Source organism: Lynx rufus, unplaced genomic scaffold, assembly GCF_022079265.1.
Source record: "Lynx rufus isolate CCGP_SWC_20201006 ecotype Redwood Valley unplaced genomic scaffold, mLynRuf1.p SCAF_43, whole genome shotgun sequence".
Taxonomy (NCBI): Eukaryota; Metazoa; Chordata; class Mammalia; order Carnivora; family Felidae; genus Lynx; species Lynx rufus.
Window position 1 is genome coordinate 725,156 of NW_025814860.1, and position 18,113 is coordinate 743,268.

The 18,113-nt window shown below is 54.0% G+C and overlaps 1 protein-coding gene across 2 annotated transcripts; it reads right to left on the bottom strand.

The window, feature by feature from the left end:
- JPT2 (Jupiter microtubule associated homolog 2) lies at nucleotides 1–17,906 on the bottom strand. 2 transcript variants are annotated; one of them, XM_047097994.1, is made up of 6 exons: nucleotides 17,821–17,871; nucleotides 13,857–13,982; nucleotides 11,089–11,237; nucleotides 6,150–6,292; nucleotides 3,615–3,663; nucleotides 1–2,689 (listed from the first exon to the last, which is right to left on the bottom strand). In XM_047097994.1, the coding sequence occupies exons 3-6, from the start codon at nucleotides 11,231–11,233 to the stop codon at nucleotides 2,502–2,504; spliced, it is 525 nt and encodes a 174-aa protein (XP_046953950.1). In that variant the 5' UTR covers nucleotides 11,234–11,237; nucleotides 13,857–13,982; nucleotides 17,821–17,871; the 3' UTR covers nucleotides 1–2,501. The 2 variants fall into 2 exon arrangements, with proteins under 2 accessions (XP_046953950.1, XP_046953949.1); XM_047097993.1 differs by lacking the exon at nucleotides 13,857–13,982 and having other exon boundaries at nucleotides 17,821–17,906.
- Nucleotides 17,907–18,113: the final 207 nt, after the last annotated feature.

An 18,113-nucleotide genomic window follows, 5' to 3' on the forward strand; every position in this document is an offset into this window, starting at 1 on the left:
TACGTGATTGCGAAGTTTAATTCAACGTGTATACCCAGTCCTGCTTTGTAACAAGATGCCCCTATCAAAACTACATTGTGCTGTGAGTACAGACTTCTCGTTTTTGATACAGCTCTAGAAAAAAGTTGGCACCAAATGCACATAAAAAAAATTTTAAGGCTTAATAAAAATACAGACATAACTTCTCAATGCAGCTGAGAGATTGAAAACAGGATGCTGAGTTAATGAATCTTCCAAATACAGGCAGTCCCCAGTTACAGAGCGTTTTCCACACAGGAATGGCCACCCCACTGGCTCACAGGAGCAGAAAGGCCTCTCCTGCTCCTCCCAGTGACCAGACCACCAGGCACCCTAAACTTGTTTCTGCGGCCCCAGGGAGGGAAGGATGGAGATCAAAGGCAGCGCGTCTGTCTCCACCGCACAGAGGCTCTGGCTACAGTTCTGGTTTCCCTCCATTCCCACCCCTACCCCCCCATCTGTGCCTGAGATCCCTGCCGGTGGACAGAAGTAGAGAGCTCCTCCTTGCTTCCTCTCGCTGGGTGGGCAGCGAGGGCAGGGGTGAAGCCACAGGGGCCAGCACTACGGTATCAGGGTTCCTGGCAATCCAATTTGGAATTCACAAATCAGTTTCTTGGACACTGAAAACCACAAGACAGAGTCATAAATGGTTCTTCATTTCTACCACGAGAACACTGTGTTAAGCACGTTAAGGTGTGTTTGGGCTTAAGCCCTTACCACCATTTATGACATTTTTTAATGGGGGGGGGGGAGATGCTCTGAGTTCCAACCAACTTTCCTATAAATGGCCATTTGAAAGGTGGAGACAGGAAGTACTTGCACGAGACAGGAAGAGTTGCATGGAATGAGTTTCTTGGCTCCAGAGAGCACAGGGCAGTTGAAAGGGGGGAAAACGGTCTTTGGTTGACAAAGCCACGTGCACCAGGTGTAAGAGTGGAGCTCGGCAGGTGGCTCCCGCAGGCACTTAGGTGTCTAGGCCACGGTGGGTGTGACTGAACCCAGCGTTGTTGCTTTTTTACACTGTGATAAGGATGCAGGTGTTTTTAGCACATGGCACTGGCTTTGTAGGCACTCGTACTGACAGGTACCCCCACCCAAACCCCGTCCCCTGTGGGCTGTTGGTCCAATGTGAGTGAGCCTAAGAACAGAGAATGTAGCCCTGTAGGGGCAGGCGGGAGAAGCCTTCGCCCGACAGATCAGAGCGACAGGACTCTGGCCAGCCCGTTATCTCAGCTGGCGAGTAGCAGGAATTGGCCAGTTGAGACTTCGCTATCGAACCATTTCATCTTCTGGCCCAAGGTCTCCAGGTTTCCTCTGGAAACTGAACATGGTCCGGAGGTTCTGCAAAGCTTTATAAAGAGCAGCTAAGCAAGCTTTGCTTCCTCTTTACTCTACCTGAGCAAGTGACTTTTTCCTAGAAAGGTGTCAGAAACAGATCAGCGTCCACAGTCACTTATGTAAAGCTGGGATTTTATAATAGCTCTTTAGATATTATTAAAGATTCAAACCTAAGAACCCAAGGTTCAGGAGCACTGCTTCCTCCCACCGTCAACAGGACTAAAGATGTAGGAAGGATTTAAGTAACCCGCTGTCTGGATGCATGTGGACAGTTTTAAAGCTGCAGAAGTCAGGGGGGCTGGCCAACAGGAAGATCTGACTTGAGAAGGGGTCTGTCCGCCTGGCTGGCGATGGGCACGGACCCAGCATGGAGGCCGCTGAGGAAAAGAGGGGACAAATCACAGTGAAACCAGCCTGCGCACGGCCAAGCGTCTGGATGGCAGACACGGAGCACCTCAAAATGCTGCCACAAAGCGTGAGACTGAGAACAACTTTTTGGTTTCTGCTGACAGCTGCCGAACACAAGGAACTGACGTGTCAGGAAATGTGCGGAGCCACACGCTGGGGCTGATGGCAAAGGAGGCACCGGGGGGCCACAGCGGCAGGCACGGGAACCGTCCTGCGGTCAACGGGGTGAGGATCTGAGGGGCCAGCCACCCAAAGACCCCACCCCCACCAGTCCCCGCCCGTAGTGTTCTGGCCAACACCTTGCTCCTGTATCCCACGGCAACACACATGTTGTTGTTGATTTTCTTGCCAAGGCTTTAAATTTAAACTCTGCTGCCGTGTTAGTGATTTCTGGACCCCCGGCTGGCCAGCAGAGTGCCAGTGCGGCAAGGCCGAGGGCAACCCCATGCCACCAGGACTCACCGTGGCCCGGCCCCACTGGCCCCCGCGCCCCTCGCAGAGCCCCATCACGTCTGCAGTTACAAGCAAGGCCCGTCTTCTACCCACCAAGACAGGTCTCCCGGCAGTCTGGAAGGTGAGGTCCTCCGCGGCTCTGGGATGGCCACGTGCCCGAGCTGCGGCTTCAGATACACAACAGACCCTTTCCCCACCCGGCTCCTTTGGGCTACAAGACTACAGTATTTGAAATCCTATCTCTCCGGTGTTTTGTCTGGCTACAGGGGAAGCGGCAGCCCCTCTTAGTAGAAGGAGATACTGGATTTGCCTCCAGGCGGGTTCAGGACTTTGTTGTGAGAACGAGGGCGGGGGCCCAACCTGGGCTCGTGGCTGTCAGCTGTGGGCATGGGCACAGGCTGCTGGGTGCGGCCTGCGTCTCCAGGGCCGCCCTTCTGCCCCAGCTCTTCTCCTGGCGAGGTGCTGGCTGCGGCTGTGGGACAAAGTCAGCATGCCATCCCGTTAGAGGCGGCCCAGCAACCAGACAGGCGAGCTCCACATATAGGCTGGCACAGACCAGCCGCCAAGGGCACACCATAACGAGCACAGAGCAAGGCTTCCGTCTTGTCCCAAGAACACATACCGATTAGCAGAGGGCATTCTTGAACCAGGGCTTCATACCATAAACTCCTTGGAAAATTCCTTAAGTTAATTATTCCTTTACACTGCTTTTTGGACCCCATTCCCCTTTCTTCCACGTCAAGAACAAATAACAAACTTTCTCAACTTGAGCATGACGAGGAAGAGAGGGATCCAGCAAGGTGAGGCAAGGCTTGTGGACAGTCACTCAGCCTTTCTAGATGAAGGGACTCCCGTTTATCTTGGTTCCCCATCGGGGGAGTGGTGACTCTCAGCACAGCCAGCTGGGAGGGCGAGGCACAGGCTGGCACGCACCTGCCAGCGGGGCAGCTCTCCCCGCCACACACCGGCCTCACGGTCCCCCCCCCCCCCTTCCCACTCCACCGGTCTTGCTGTCCCCTGTGCGCTTCTCTTCTGCATCAGTGCTGCCTGCGCTACCCTCGGTCATATGTCCATTCAAGGCTTCAGATCCCTGCCCTTCACTACATGACATCAGCTTCTAGAAGGGGACCCCCAGTCTTAGACGTCGGCTGACCACCAATGACAAGAAGTGAAGAAAGGCCCATGGCGGCCCACTGGGAAGTTTTCACCCACCCAACTGAGCCCACGTCCCTGGCTTTCTTCAAATACTACACATCCTCTCAGCAACAAACACGACCTTGCCTGTTTTTGTCAGCAGGCCGGAAGGGGCATGGAATATTCCCTCATCCCCTGGGGACACACCAGCAACTCTCCCAGAGCGAGCACACTCAGGGGAGGGACAGAAAACAGCAGCTCACCTTTAGGGGCCGACTTTGGGTCTTCTCCTTCGCACAAGAACACGTGGTCCTGCAACAAGGCAAAACGCAGGTCAACACATGATTCAGAAACATTTTACCCACCTTCAAATGTATGATAAAAATCGGAGCACAGACGGGTTTATTTACTTTTAACTTTTAAAAATGTTTTCACTGTGGAGAATTTTACCCACGGACGGTGACACAAACCCCCACGTAACATACTGCAGCGACAGAGACGTGAGCTCTCTGCCGTCTGGGGCTCAGCCACACTTCCAACTGCGATGTTGAGCGCCTTTTTTTCCCTCTAATTTATTCTGAGAGAGACCACATGCGCATGTGAGCACAAGCAGGGAAGGGGCAGGAGAGAGGGGTAGAGAGAGAATCCCAAGCAGGCTCTGCACTAGCGTAGAGCCTAACGTGGGCCTTCACATCACAAACTGAGATCCTGACCTGAGCCAAAATGAAGAGTCGGACGCCTAACCGACTGGGCCCCCAGGCCGCCCCTGCTGAGCATGTTTTTATGTGCTTACTTGTAGATCTTCTTTGGGGGAAATGTCCAGTCAAGTCCTTTGCCCATTTTTGAATCAGACTGTCTTTCTGTTGCTGAGTTTCGGAAGTTCTTTATGTATTCCTGAGAATAAACTGCTATCCGATGATAGGATTTGCAATGCAAACGATCTCTCCTGCTCTATGGGTTGTCTTTTCATTTTCCTAACAGTGTCTTTTGATGCACTTAAGTCTAAAAAATTTCTTTTAAAGATTTTTAAGTAATCTCTACATCCAACGTGGGGCTTGAACTCATGACCCTGAGATCAAGAGTCACACACTCCTACTGACGGAGCCAGCCAGGCGCCCCTAAAGTTTTCAATTTTAATGAAATCCAATGTACTTACTTAAAATTTTGTTCCCAGTGTTTAGTGTCACGTTTATGAAACCACTGCCAAAGCCACGCAAACACTGATCAGGCACCCGGCCAGCTCCGTCAGAAGAGCTCTTGGGGGTCATGGTCATGAATTCGAGCCGCACGTTGGGTGCACGTTATTTTAAAATGAAATCTTAACAAACACAACAAAACAAAGCACAAAAAGATTGTGAAGAATTGTCCCTATGTTTTCTTCTAAGAATCTTACTGCTTTAACCCTTCAATTTCGATCTTTGATCCATTTTTAGTTCCCATCTATACACAGTGTAAGCTAGGAGTCCGCCTCCACTCTCTGGCGTGCGCATATCCAGTTGTCCCGGCAGAAGAGACTGTCCTCCCCCATCGAAATGATCCAGGCGTCCTTGTGCAAGTACCAATTAAACCCGCACGTGAGGGTCTATTTCTCAGCTCTCCGTGCTACTCCACGATCTCCATGTCCTCAGGCCAGCACCACACTGTTTGGACGAATGGAACTTTGTACCGAGTTCTGAGACTGGGAAGTGAGAGCCATCCAACTTTGTTCTTTGTCAAGCTGTCTGGCTACTCGGCGTTCCTTGAGATTCCCTATGAATTTTAGGGTGGGTCTTTCCCTTGTTTACAAACAAAAAGTAAAACCAAACCAAACAATGTGGTTGAGACTTTGATAGGAATTGTATTCTTTTAATTTTTTTTAACGTTTATTTATTTATTGGCGGGGGGGGGGGGGGGGCTCGAACTCTGGAACCATGAGATGATGTGAACTGGAATCAAGAGTTGGATGCTCAACCCGCTGAGCCACCCAGGTGCCCCAGAAGCGTAATGTTCAATCTCTTTTTAACCGTCAGGATTACTGACTGGCCTCCTGTGACTGCTACGTAGAGCCCTCTATTTTGCATTACTCTGCCTGAATCCCTGTGGTATCAATTAACGTGAAGTTCGGTCTGACTCTGCCTCGATTTTTTGACAAGAATTCAAAGGTGGTCTATGATGTTCTATCAAAAGGAACAGCCTGTAATTTCTGGTGGTCCCGTCTTGTGATGTTGTGGCGTAAGCCCGGGGGATTCCTAAGCTTATCCCCCACATGACGTCAGCCACAGATGCTCATCGCCGAGATCCACAGTTTCATTACAAGTTGGCAAAATGGTGATATTTGAATTCTGTTATTCCTTCGTCATTTTTGGCTGAGTACTCCTGTAAAAGGAAAACTCCCTCCACAGCAGCCACCCTGAGGTGCGGCTCACGCGGGAATGCTGGCACATGGTACATTCTGTCCTCCGGCACTCTCCCGGCAACAATTAGACTTTTCCAAGTATGATGATGAGCCCGTGAATTCGAAACGCCGGAGCAAGTTTAATCTAATGGGGCTGCTGTGCTCCCGGTGACCACTAGCACCTGCAGGGAAGGACGGTCGCCCAGGTCGCCCATCGGCACACGAGACCAGCTTCCCAGGCTACAGTCATCACGAGGCTGGCGTGTAGTCTCCCGTGATTCAGGGGAGATGGGAAACCCTGTGTCTAGTGACCGCACTCAGGAAAACCAACGTCAGCCACCTTGCCTCCTCCCCCTCACACACCACACCTGCCTCAGAGCCTGTTTTTCCTACTTTCACGTGTGCTACCTGACGTAGCCCATACCTTGGGTTTATTTGGGTGTGCTGAAGGCGACGTAGCAGCAACTGGGGACCCAAAGATATCGCTGGTCTTCCCACCGGGTGGGTTGAGACGTTGTCGCGTCTGCACAGGCGTGGATTCGTCAAAGATACCGCTTCCTTTCCCCCCTGTGGAAACAATTACACAACAGTGAGCAAACCCACGACATCCATCTGGTCCCATCCTCGACGTTCATTACTTCAGAGACCTCTCCTCCTTGGGACACCTCGATGCCAGTCCCTGGTTTAGGCCAACAAGGTTGGGGTGATTGGGTTGATGAGGGTCCCTAAAGCCTTATGTCAGACCTGCTTTTTTGGGGGCCTTCTGGGACCTTCATTTCTGGAAGCTGAACCAGGCTGGCCTCTAGAGACAAGACGGTAAGGTGGCATAAAACACCACTTCCCATCTACTAAAATTTCCTTAACTTTGAACTTGGTGTGTTGTCTGTTGAACAGTCTTCTTCATTAAACCCGTGAAAAGTTCTTTATGTTAAAAGCAAATAGCTGTTGCACTTTTAGGTCAGACAGACATAAATGAATTTAACAACATGTCATATTCAAGGCAGACCTGTAATCTGGAAAATAACACACATCAGTCATTCTTCTGACCTCATTCTGGCCAGAACGCCCAGTGACAACTACATGCGTCAGCAAATTTCAGACACGGAACGCCTTGCAGTACAGGTAAGTGACTTGATGAGCCATAATGAAGATATGCATCTAATGCCTAACTTTTCACAGCTGATGACTCTGGCCAGACACCAAAGTCAACGCCCAAAAGCCTCCGTGAAGCAGAGATGGCTGTCACACAGTGCCAGCTGGCCGTCTCTTCACTCCACAGATGCCAGCTCCTCTTGGCACGCGGGGGCGGGGGAGGGCTGTCACAGTCACGGCCCTCATGTACCAAGGATGTACCTTAAAATCTCACAAGAGGAAAAAAGATGCATCCCACTAACTAGCTAGGTGACCACACACAAATTACTTGGCCTTTCTGTGCCCGCACATCCTCAACTGCAGAATGAAAGGACCTTGCTCACAGCGCTGTGAGCGGATTCAATGCCTCACTGTAGCTCACACATCACATGCTTAGAAGGATGCCAGGGACACAAATGCTCCAGAGCGTTTGCTGTGTTGTCTACGTACCGATAACAAAACATCTCCTGGATGTATATACTGCTCAGCGACAAAAGGCACACAACATTCTGTACAGCGTATATTCACCTGTATCTGAATCAACAAAGTGGTTACTCCACGTCCCCCCACCCCGCCCCGGGGGGCCGTGTGCACACAGGACACGGGATGGACGGGGTACAGGACTCACGACTGCTTATCATGTCATTTTTCGCAGCGCTGAGCTTTGCCTACTGTTTAAGAAAGCACGTGGCGAGCAGTCCCTGCTTGGCTCTAGTAACACGCACAGCTGACACGGAGAAACACGAGCACGCAGGCCCGTGGGCTCCCAGGGGATGGGCTCCACCGCCAGAGTGGATGGTGACCCAGAGTGGCTGCTGGGATGCCAGTGTCCCGGGGCCACCTGTGCAGGAAGCGGGCGCATGCTCGTGTCCACACACCTTGCCCTCCCAGGCCCTGCACACCGGGCTGGGGAAGCCAGCACAGCATGGCACGGCACTGGACTGCGGGGGGAGCTCCTGAACAGCCACTTGGCAACTGAGCCTGGACAAGTGGCTCCAACCCTCTGGCCTTGTGTGTCAACTGTCAGGAGGCGACACGTAACAAGAGGACCGACCTAGGGCGGCTGGTGAGGGGGCAGCGAGTCTAGGGGGCAGAGCGGGACCGGGCAGACGAGCCCTCAGTGATCCCCAGTGATACTGCTGAGCTACAGTCAGCAAAAGCGTCTCCACCACAAAGCGGAGAAAAGTACTGCTGAAGGTCGTCCCACACTGCGTTGTTTCTGGTTGTGCTACAAAGCCTTAATTAAATCCTTTTGAAAATGTGCACTCAGCTTTCAAAAAAAATGGAACATAAAAGTAACTCAATTTGGGGGCACCTGGATGGCTCAGTCGGTTAAGCGTTGGGCTCAGGTCACGATCTCACGCACGGTTCTGAGACTGAGCCCTGCTTTGGGCTCTGCGCTGGACGTGGAGCTCGCTTAGGATCGATTCTCTGTCTCCCTCTCCCTCCCCCTGCCCTCCCCCGACATGCGTGCACGTGCTGGCTCTCCCTCTCAGAAAGACAAACAAAAGTAACTCAAGTTGAAGGTTTTGGCTAAAGACACTGATCATTAAGGAAAAAAACCTTTTTTTAATGTTTTATTTTTTTAAGAGCACATGACTGGCAGAAGGGCAGAGACAGGGAGACAGAGGATACGAAGCAGGTTCTGAAGCAGGCTTCACGCTGACGCACAGAGCCCGACACAGGGCTCGAACTCACGCACCTCTAGATCAGGACCTGAGCCGAAGCCGGACGCTCAACCGAGCCACCCAGGTGCCTCCAAAATTTTTTTTAATTATAAAATGTAACTGAAAATCTCCTAAGACATAATTGTCTCAAATAACGACACAGCCAACACCCAGGTCACCGCCGGCCGAAGCGTACAGAGGACGACCAGCTCCCAGAAGCCTGCGTGTCTCCCCCACCCCAGGTCACCACACGCCTGAGTTTTGTGGAGACCGTGGCATTGTCGGTGTGCTGCTCCTGTGTGTAGGTCCAGCCCTACACAGTACAGCTCTGTTCCTGCCCTTTATGAGGGGTCAGCCTGCGTGTCTGCTGGTCGACATTTACCTGGGCAATGAATTCAGCTCTGAGGAAGGAAAGGTGCTCGATGCACTCATAACCGAAGGAAGATAAAGTCAAGGTGCGCTCTTTGAAGAATCAAAGTGCGTAAGACAGACATGGTGTCGGCAGGGTGGGGAGCACGTGCGGCACAGGGGGTGGCCGACATGGGGGGCAATTTTAAATGATCCCGCAATTCCATTTCTAGACACTTATCACAACTGGTTTTCCAGGTGGTTAAGTTCAGAACACGAGCACTGGAGTCCAGAAAAGTGCCACCGGAGGGCTAGTTCCGCCCCTGGCGAGGTGTGAGGTCCAGGTGCTGCAGGGAACCCCCTGAGCCTGTTTCCCTCTCTGTAAAGAACCCCGCCCCCCCAACCTCCTAGGGGTGTAGAGACAAAGCACCGTGAAAAATATCCGGTCCCTGTTGTTAGAACTGGAGGACAAGCTGTGGGAGATGTGAGCCGGGCAGCCAGCAGAGCCCACGCGTGAGGGGTCGGTGAGCACTGGGCCCGACCACGCCGGTGAGTCCTCAGCGATGATGGCGAGCTAAGTCACACCCTCCGCCCCGGACACGTGGGCAGGGGCTTAGGTCTGCGGGGCGGGCCACGCTGGCACGCTTCCCTTTCAGGCTTCCCTTGAGAGTTCCACACAGATGGTTTCCAAAGAGCACCTGGCAGGACCGAAAACAGGCCCCAAACGACAGGACCACGAGGTCCATGCAGGAACCCAGCCCAGGGAGTGAGTTCCGGCAGCTGTGGCCACATCTTGGGACCACACACCACACAGAGGCTCTCCTGTTCTCCCTCTCTCTCCCTCTCTCCAACCAGGAGGGGCCCAGGCTGCCCACTGGGGAATCACTGGAGGGTGTGCCAAGCAGCACCGCCATACTTCCCAGGGAACTCGCCACCCCAGGGGCAGCCCCAGACACCCTGCCGAGCCAGCGGCCAGTCGTAGGTGCAAGAGGCACATAAGGTAACCTACACGGCTATCGCTGACACACAGGAAGTGCAGGGCTGACCCCTCCGGCCCACACCTGTACGCCAGATACGAGGAGAATGTTGCTCACTTTGAAGAACTCCTGCTTCTTCTGCTACACCCAGAACTTTAACCCTCCGCCCTCCCTCGCCATAAGAAAACCACCAACCAAACACAGAACTAGCCGTTCCTCTAGGGTTTGGTAAAGAAACACGTGCAGCAGGGCTGCAGCGGCGTGGGGAGCCGTTCGAGCCTCGCTTCCGCAGCGTCTGCCATCTGGGTCCGGCCTCTCAGATCTTCACTGACGAACAAATGTTATTCTCCCCAGGATACAGGTAACTATCACCGTGGTCACTCAACTGGATAGTCTATCAGCCAAAAAACATTTTTCTAAGACTGTCTCACTGTGACTACTGGAAGGTGGGCCAAACGGTAAAGCGTTATATGAACAGAGTCATCTTTTTAGAGCTTCTATCCCATTGACAATCGGATTAAAATGCTCTCCCTAGGGGCGCCTGGTGGCTCAGGTCACGATCTCACGGTTCCTGAGCTCGAGCCCCACATCAGGCTTTGCACGGATAGCACGGAGCCTGCTTGGGATTCTCTCTGCCCCTCCCCTACTTGTGCATGCGCTCATGCTCTCTCTCTCAAATATTCTCCCTAAGAAAAATGTTTAAATGTGTAACCTGCACATAATTTCTGAAATCACAAGGGGCCCTTCAAACAACTGGGAGAGCCTCCCTTGGTGGGAACCGAACCCATTCGTCTCCTCTGTATCCTCAGGGCCTGGATTCAGCCAGGGTCTGTGGTCAGAGGAAGGAGGATTCAAGAATGACTGAGCCACTGTCAGACAAAAAGCAGAAGTCAGGATAAAGCTGTCCATACATTCCAGGGGCGCCCAGGGGGCTCAGTTGGTTAAGCATCTGACTTTGGCTCAGGTCATGATCCCACGGTTCGTGGGTTAGAGCCCCACGTCGGGCTCTATGCTGACAGCTCAGGACCCAGAGCCTGCTTCAGATTCTGTGTCTCCCTCTCTCTCTGCCCCTCCCCCACTCACACTCTGTCTCTCTCTCTCCTTCAAAAATAAACAAACATTAAAAACATTTAAAAAAAAAGGGGGGGGTCAGCACAAAGAAATAAAAAATGTTATCAAAAGAGCAGCATAGAACCGAACAGACAGAGGCAGAAGGATTAATGGCTCACAAAGGCCCTACCTGGGGGATTGGTCCTCTTAGGTATGTTCTGAGGCTCTTCAGTTGGTCCAAAAATATTAGATGCCATCCTATTGGGCCTGCTTGAAGGAGCAGCTTCTTCTGGACTTCCAAAGAGATTGCTGGCCTCTCCTCCCGGGGGCTTCATGGCCCTACAAGCACAGAGGGAGTGTGAGTCACTGATGGCCCTGGACATCACCCTTCAGGCAGTACGGCGTAACCACACAGGACAGATACACCTTCTGATGTCTAAGAAAAAATTACAATTATTTAACACTAGCCCCTCTAGAAATGGTACACTTGCAAATTATTGTGACCTGTGGTAAGTAAAATTAATTTCCCTAACACAAAGTGACAGCCACATTCAGTAGAGTTTAATGCTAATTTTAATTAGTACACAAGAGTACACAATACTACAAACACAATTGGGGTGCCTGGCTGGCTCAGTCGGTGGAGCGTGTGACTCTTGCTCTTAGGGTCGTTAGTTCAAACCCCACGTGGGGTATAGAGATTGTAGAAATTCCTTAAAGAGTTAAATTTAAAAAATTAAAAATTTAATGCCACAAACGCATTCGGTAGTGTTTAATATCGTAGCTGACATTTGTTAAGTACTTACTATTTCCGTCAACTGTTCCAAGGAGCGCACGCAACAAACCCTCTAAGGCAGGCAGTATTTTCACAGACGGTGCATCAGAGACAGAGAAAAGTCAAAGAAAGGTCGTGTGGGAAGGAGCAGAACCAGAAGGCAGGCCCAAGCAGTCTGGGTCTAGAGTGCAGACTACAGCCTCAGGCCTCTGTTAAAGGCCTCTAAGAAGAAACGAAATCACCTCGGGTCCTGAAGTCCGGTAAAACCAATAGAAAGCCGATCACAGAGATCGGAGGACACACCCGCCAGCACAACTGCTGGCTTCACCTCAGCACACAGGCACCACGTGACCACTCGGGCACCCCCCGCAGCATCTACCCCAAGTCTCGACCGGTGAGAAAACAGCCTGCATCATTTGGAGGCTTTCAGGAAACATTTATGAAGGGGAAGACCGGGACCTCGAGTCACTTTTTACTGCGGTAACTGAAGAGTTAAGAAACTTTCACAAAGCTCCGCCTGGACTCCCCCAGAGCTTCAAACCACGTCAGTAGAGCAGTGGCGCACCGAGTTCGTGTGCATCTTTGCAGAACACGTACAAAGATCTTAAAAATGCATTTTAAAGGCGAGAAGGCACTATTGAAACGGACTTTGAAACCGGGGAGCGGCCCGTGTGCCTTCACTAGTCCTGGGCAACCGGACCATGCTACAGACAGGGGGAAACTGAAGGAAACTCAGAGCTCGAAACCACGTGAAATGCATGAGGCTTTGCAGGCACTGCGCATGACTTAGGTCACAAGAAAAAAAAAAAAAGAAAAAGACATTTAAAATGCTTTTTGTTTCCTTAAAAGAGCTAGAAAGGGAGGGGTGCCAGTCGGTTAAGCATCTGACTGGCTCAGGTCATGATCTTGCGGTTTGTGGGTTCAAGCCCCATGTCGGGCTCTGTGCTGATGGCTGTGTCTCCCTCTCTCTCTGCCCCTCCTCCACTCGCACTCTGCCTCTAAAATAAATAAACATTAAAAAAATTAAAAAAAAAATAAAGAGCTAGAAAGGGAGCTGACCATGGACTATAATTTAAAGCGAAGGGTGTTCTCAGACTCTCTCTGGCTGTAGAGCAGGACTGCAGAAAAGTACCCCTCTGCTTTATACAGGGCAGATGACGTGCCAGCTGGGACCCAGACACACTCCACAGGCAAGCCTTGCTATACCACGTGCCAGCAGGCCTTCCACACGGTGCCGGTGCCGAATCCCTGGCTGCCTGGGAGGGTGGGGAAGGTGGATACCTACTCAGCAGTTAGTATTTCCTTAACGATTTGGTGAAGGAAAAAAAGTTACTTTCATTTGAGAGAAAAAAAAAAGAAAAAAGAAAACCAGTAACGAGATTTAAATTAGGAAGTTAAAAAAAATTTTTGTTTCTAACATTTATTTATTTTTGAGAGACAGAGCAAGGTAGAGCATGAGTGGGGGAATAGCAGAGAGAGAAGGAGATACAGAATCTGAAGCAGGCTCCAGGCTCTGAGCTGTCAGCACAGAGACTGATGCAGGGCTTGAACCCACCAACTGTGAGATCATGACCTGAGCCGAAGTTGGATGCTTAACCAACTGAGCTACCCAAGCACCCCAGAAAGGTCTTAATAAGGTCAGTTTCTGCAGTGACAGGGCAGAACCTGCTTGGGATTCCCTCTGTCTCCACCTCTCCCCCTCTTGCGCCCACACCCCTTGCACCTGTGCTCTCTCAAAATAAACTAAAAAAAAAAAAAAGGTCTTAATAAGACCTCAGGTCACCTACTTTGTTGGCGACCACACTAAGGCCATCTGACTTCTACACCATTTATAGATCACACAGCCCAGTCTCACACTCCTGGCTGGCTACAGCAGGCCAGACATTCTCGGGTCTCTACAACCATCTCGCTGACAAATGGGATGGGGATCTGCAATCTTCAGAACTGAACTGAATTTATCATCAAGCCTCCTGCTGAGTTCAAATTCCTATTTTACGAGTTTACTTGAAACATGGCTCTTCCTTCAACCTCCCAGGTCCTGCTCTAATCTGAAGCGGATTCCTTCTGATTCAGAGCTCTTTAGGACTCTCTCCACAACCCTGTAATCTCCCGGTCCCCTGTGCCCTGCACCCTTGCTTCGCTCATCTGGGGGCCCAAGTGCCTGTCCCTGGGCACGTGCACCATACCCTGTGCACGGAAAGATGGCAAGAGCAAGTCCTGAGCCTGGAGCCTGGAGCAGCCGTGCGCCGGGGGCTCTACTGTTCCAATCAGCGATGCCACTGAGCGCCGGGTCTTACTGGAACTTAAGATCTCTGTGGAGGAAGCAAGGCCCAAATTGAGTCTGTGGTCTCTGTGTGGGAGGGGTACTCCCGGGGGCAAAGGAGGGAAGCCAGAGTTATTGGAGATGACCAAATATTAATTTGGGGTGGTGGAAATATAGCGTTTATTACATGCTATGTACCTTCCTGAATTTTATTTTACTTTGAAAACAAAGGGAGCACAGGAAGCCCAGAATGCTGCAGTCAAGAGATCGCTGTGCCTACTGACCAAGCTACCTGGGTGGTGACATCTTCATCACAAGGCGTGGGGTGGGCGCTAGGGCTGCCCACCCTTGGAGCAGATCTGCAGACCACACAGGCTGCCCAACAGGATCTCAAATAAGGGGACTGAGAGTGAAAGAGGTTATTCTGATAAAAACAGAACCCATGGCAAAGGCTCTGAGTGGCCTCCAGGAGGCTCATTACCAGGTGCAGTTATCACTAGGACACTAACTGCAGGGAGGCAGATGGGAATACTGGTGAGTTCAGAACTCCCAAAGGAGGGGCAAGATCCAATGACCTTTTTCTCTCGTCTTACCCCTCAATATATTCCAATAAAAGCATTCAAGTACACAAGAGGAGCGAGAGGGCACGTGACAAAGAAAAGCCACAGATAAAGCTCAAGGGGACGGCGGTACCAGCAGAGGCAGGTCCCCGTGCCCCTGACCCTCCCTCCGAGAGCTCGCGTCCGGGTTTCAGAAAAGCTTTCTGGGGACTGCTCAGACTTGGAGAGAAGCGGTAACAAGACTTTCCAAACGCACAGTTTACAGCTTAGGTGGATGACCTCAGACTAATGCTGGCTGGAGTGTGACGCGTGGACGGCTCAAAATCTCTTTAACACAAGATAACCCCTTAGCAAGGGAGGAGAAGATGTAGGCTCTTCAAAGAGGAAATCCCGGCCAGGTGGTCTTGCAGCCACCACTTGACTCCCTCCCTCAACAGCCAAAGAAACGTGAGCCTTACAAGGCCCATCCGGCTAATCAATCCCTTTAACATGGCTGCGGAAACCCAAAGCTTGTGACCGATCCCAGCAGCAGCTTCCAATCACATTGAATCATTCAACCAAGAAGACTGCTTTTCCTTCTTCAACGTTCTCCAAGAAATTGTCTCCTGTCCATAATACCCTCTCCAAAGGAAGCGTGAACTGATACTTTAGAGCAGAGGCTCTGCAGCTCGAGAAGTCCATAGGACATCAGCGTTAGGGTGTTTATTCGTTAACGCCAACGTTTATTGGGCATCCAGTGCCAGGCCACGTGCATGACAGGGGACAGACCCAAGGACAGAAATGAGAAAGTGCTAGAAGGGGCCTCCACCCAGCGGGCACAAGTGATGCTCCCCAGTGGTTCCTGAGCACCAGAATATGGGTGCATTCTGGGCACTGCGGGATGAACCTCTGGCCCCCGCCAGTACAGATCTAGACGTATGTGACTGGATTGATAGCTAATTACCTGGTCAGGTGTAGAAGTGACGACTGCCCTAACTCCCCCGGATGTACAGGGTTTCAGCAAATCAAAGCGGTTCTCTGAAGGAATATTTACACTGTATCGATCTCAACAGCTGCTACACACACATATTCCCTTCTACTTTTAGGTCAAGGCTGGGGCACAGAAGAGGCTCACGGTAATAGGAACTTGTTGGCATCTACAACCCCCCCCCCCACTCTACAGTACAAGCTGGCTGCTCCAGTGCCAAGACAGACCTTCTCCCTAGCTCTGGCAACTGTAATCTATGTGACTTCTAATACCCACACAGCGTTTACAAGTTAAAAAGAGAGCTTGCCATGTGCTCCTGAATGTTGAAGCCGAGTCAGAAACCCAACAATTGGTCATTTGCTTCTACTACTTGCAGTAAGCCTGGTTCTCCATCAGCAAGGCAGGGAAGACACTGCCTGGCTCCCAAGCTATAGGGTTAGGGGAGGGCAGCGCCTGGTCCCACAAGGCCCCGGAATCAGGGGAGGGCAGCGCCTGGCCCCACAAGGCCCTGGGATCAGGCGAGGGCAGCGCTTGAGGGGAGGGCAGCGCCTGGCCCCACAAGGCCCTGGGATCAGGGGAGGGCAGTGCCTGGCCCAACGGGGCTGCGGGACCAGGGGAGGGCAGAATCCCACCACATGGGTCTGCGGGATTAGGGGAAGGCACAGGGGTTGGCCCCACGGGGCTGCGGGATCAGGGGAGGGCAGCACCCGGCCTCACAGGGCTATGGGACCAGGGGAGGGCAGGGTCTGGCCCCACGGGGCTGCGGGATTAGGGGAGGGCAGCGCCCAGCCCCAAGGGGCTGCGGGACCAGGGGAGGGCAGCTCCCGGACTCACAGGGCTATGGGACCAGGGGAGGGCAGCGCCTGGCCCCAGGGGGCTGTGGGACCAGGGGAGGGCAGCGCCTGGCCCCACGGGGCTGAGGGACCAGGGGAGGGCAGCGCTTGGGCCCACAAGACCCTGGGATCAGGCGAGGGCAGCGTCTGGCCCCACAGGGCTGTGGGATTAGGGGAGGGCAGCGCCCGGGCTCACAGGGCTATGGGACCAGGGGAGGGCAGCGCCTGGCCCCAGGGGGCTGTGGGACCAGGGGAGGGCAGTGCCTGGCCCCACGGGGCTGAGGGACCAGGGGAGGGCAGGACCCCGCCACATGGGTCTGCGGGATTACGGGAAGGCACAAGGGTTGGCCCCACGGAGCTGCAGGATCAGGGAGGGCAGGACCCCGCCACACGGGTCTGCTGGATTAGGGGAGGACAGGGGCTGGCCCCACAAGGCTGCAGGACCAGGGGAGGGCAGGGCCCCAACACATGGGTCTGTGGGATTAGGAAAGGGCAGGGGCTGCAAGATCAGGGGAGGACAGGGCCCCACCACATGGGTCTGCGGGATTAGGGGAAGGCACAGGGGTTGGCCCCACGGGGCCGCAGGATCAGGGGAGGGCAGCGCCCGGCCTCACAGGGCTGCAGGACCAGGGGAGGGCAGGACCTTGCCACATGGGTCTGCTGGATTAGAGCACAGGGGCTGGCCCCACAAGGCTGCGGGACCAGGGGAGAGCAAGGCCCCACCACATGGGTCTGCGGGATTAGGAAAGGGCAGGGGCTGCAGGATCAGGGGAGGGCAGCACCCGGCCTCACAGGGCTATGGGACCAGGGGAGGGCAGGGTCTGGCCCCACGGGGCTGCGGGATTAGGGGAGGGCAGCTCCCGGACTCACAGGGCTATGGGACCAGGGGAGGGCAGCGCCTGGCCCCAGGGGGCTGTGGGACCAGGGGAGGGCAGCGCCTGGCCCCACAGGGCTGCGGGACCAGGGGAGGGCGGGGCCCCACCCGAGGGGGCTACGGGACCAGGGGAGGGCAGGAGCAGGCTCCTCGGAACTGCGGGATTAAGGGAAGGCAGGGCCCCGCCACATGGGGCTGTAGGATTAGGGGAAAGCAGCGCCCGGCTCCTTGGGATTAGGGGAGGGCGTGGGCTGGCCCCACGGGGCTGCGGGATTAGGGGAGAGTAGCGCCCGGCTCCACAGGATGCAGGATCCAGAAGGACACCCACGGTGACCCCCCACCTCTCGGCCCCGTCCACCGCACACCGGCGCTAGCACGGGGTCCGGGAGGGCGGGTCCCCGTACGCACCGGCATGGCCCCGAGGCAGCACACCGCTCGGCCAGCGTCCCCGGGCGCGCCGGACACGGAAGGGAACGCGGGCCCGTGGTGAGACGCTAGGGGCGGCGCGCCTCGGGCCTTCCGCCGAGACCCTAGCGGGCGCGGGGAACGCGTCCCGCCTGAGCGCCCGCCTCTCGGACGGGGAAGAGGGGGCCTCGGCTCTGTGAGGTCACCCGTCACCCGCGCCCCGCCACGTGGCCGCGCCCGCCACGCACCTGGAGCCGGCCCGGCTGCCCTCGCTCTCCAGGCCCTGGAACATGTCGCCCGCTGCCCGGCGCCTCCTGGCCCGCTGTGCCGCCGTTCCCGCCCGGCCCCACGCAGCGCGAGGTCCGCCCGCCGGAGTCCATTAGATATCGCCAATGCCAGTCACGCCGCCGCAGCCAATAGCGACGCCTGGCCCCGCCCCCGCCCCACCGGACAGGCCCTGGACGAGGCCCGCGCCGCGCTCGCAGCCGATTGGTGAGAACAGATGCCGCTCAGGCCTCGGGCGCCGACATTGGGCAGCAGG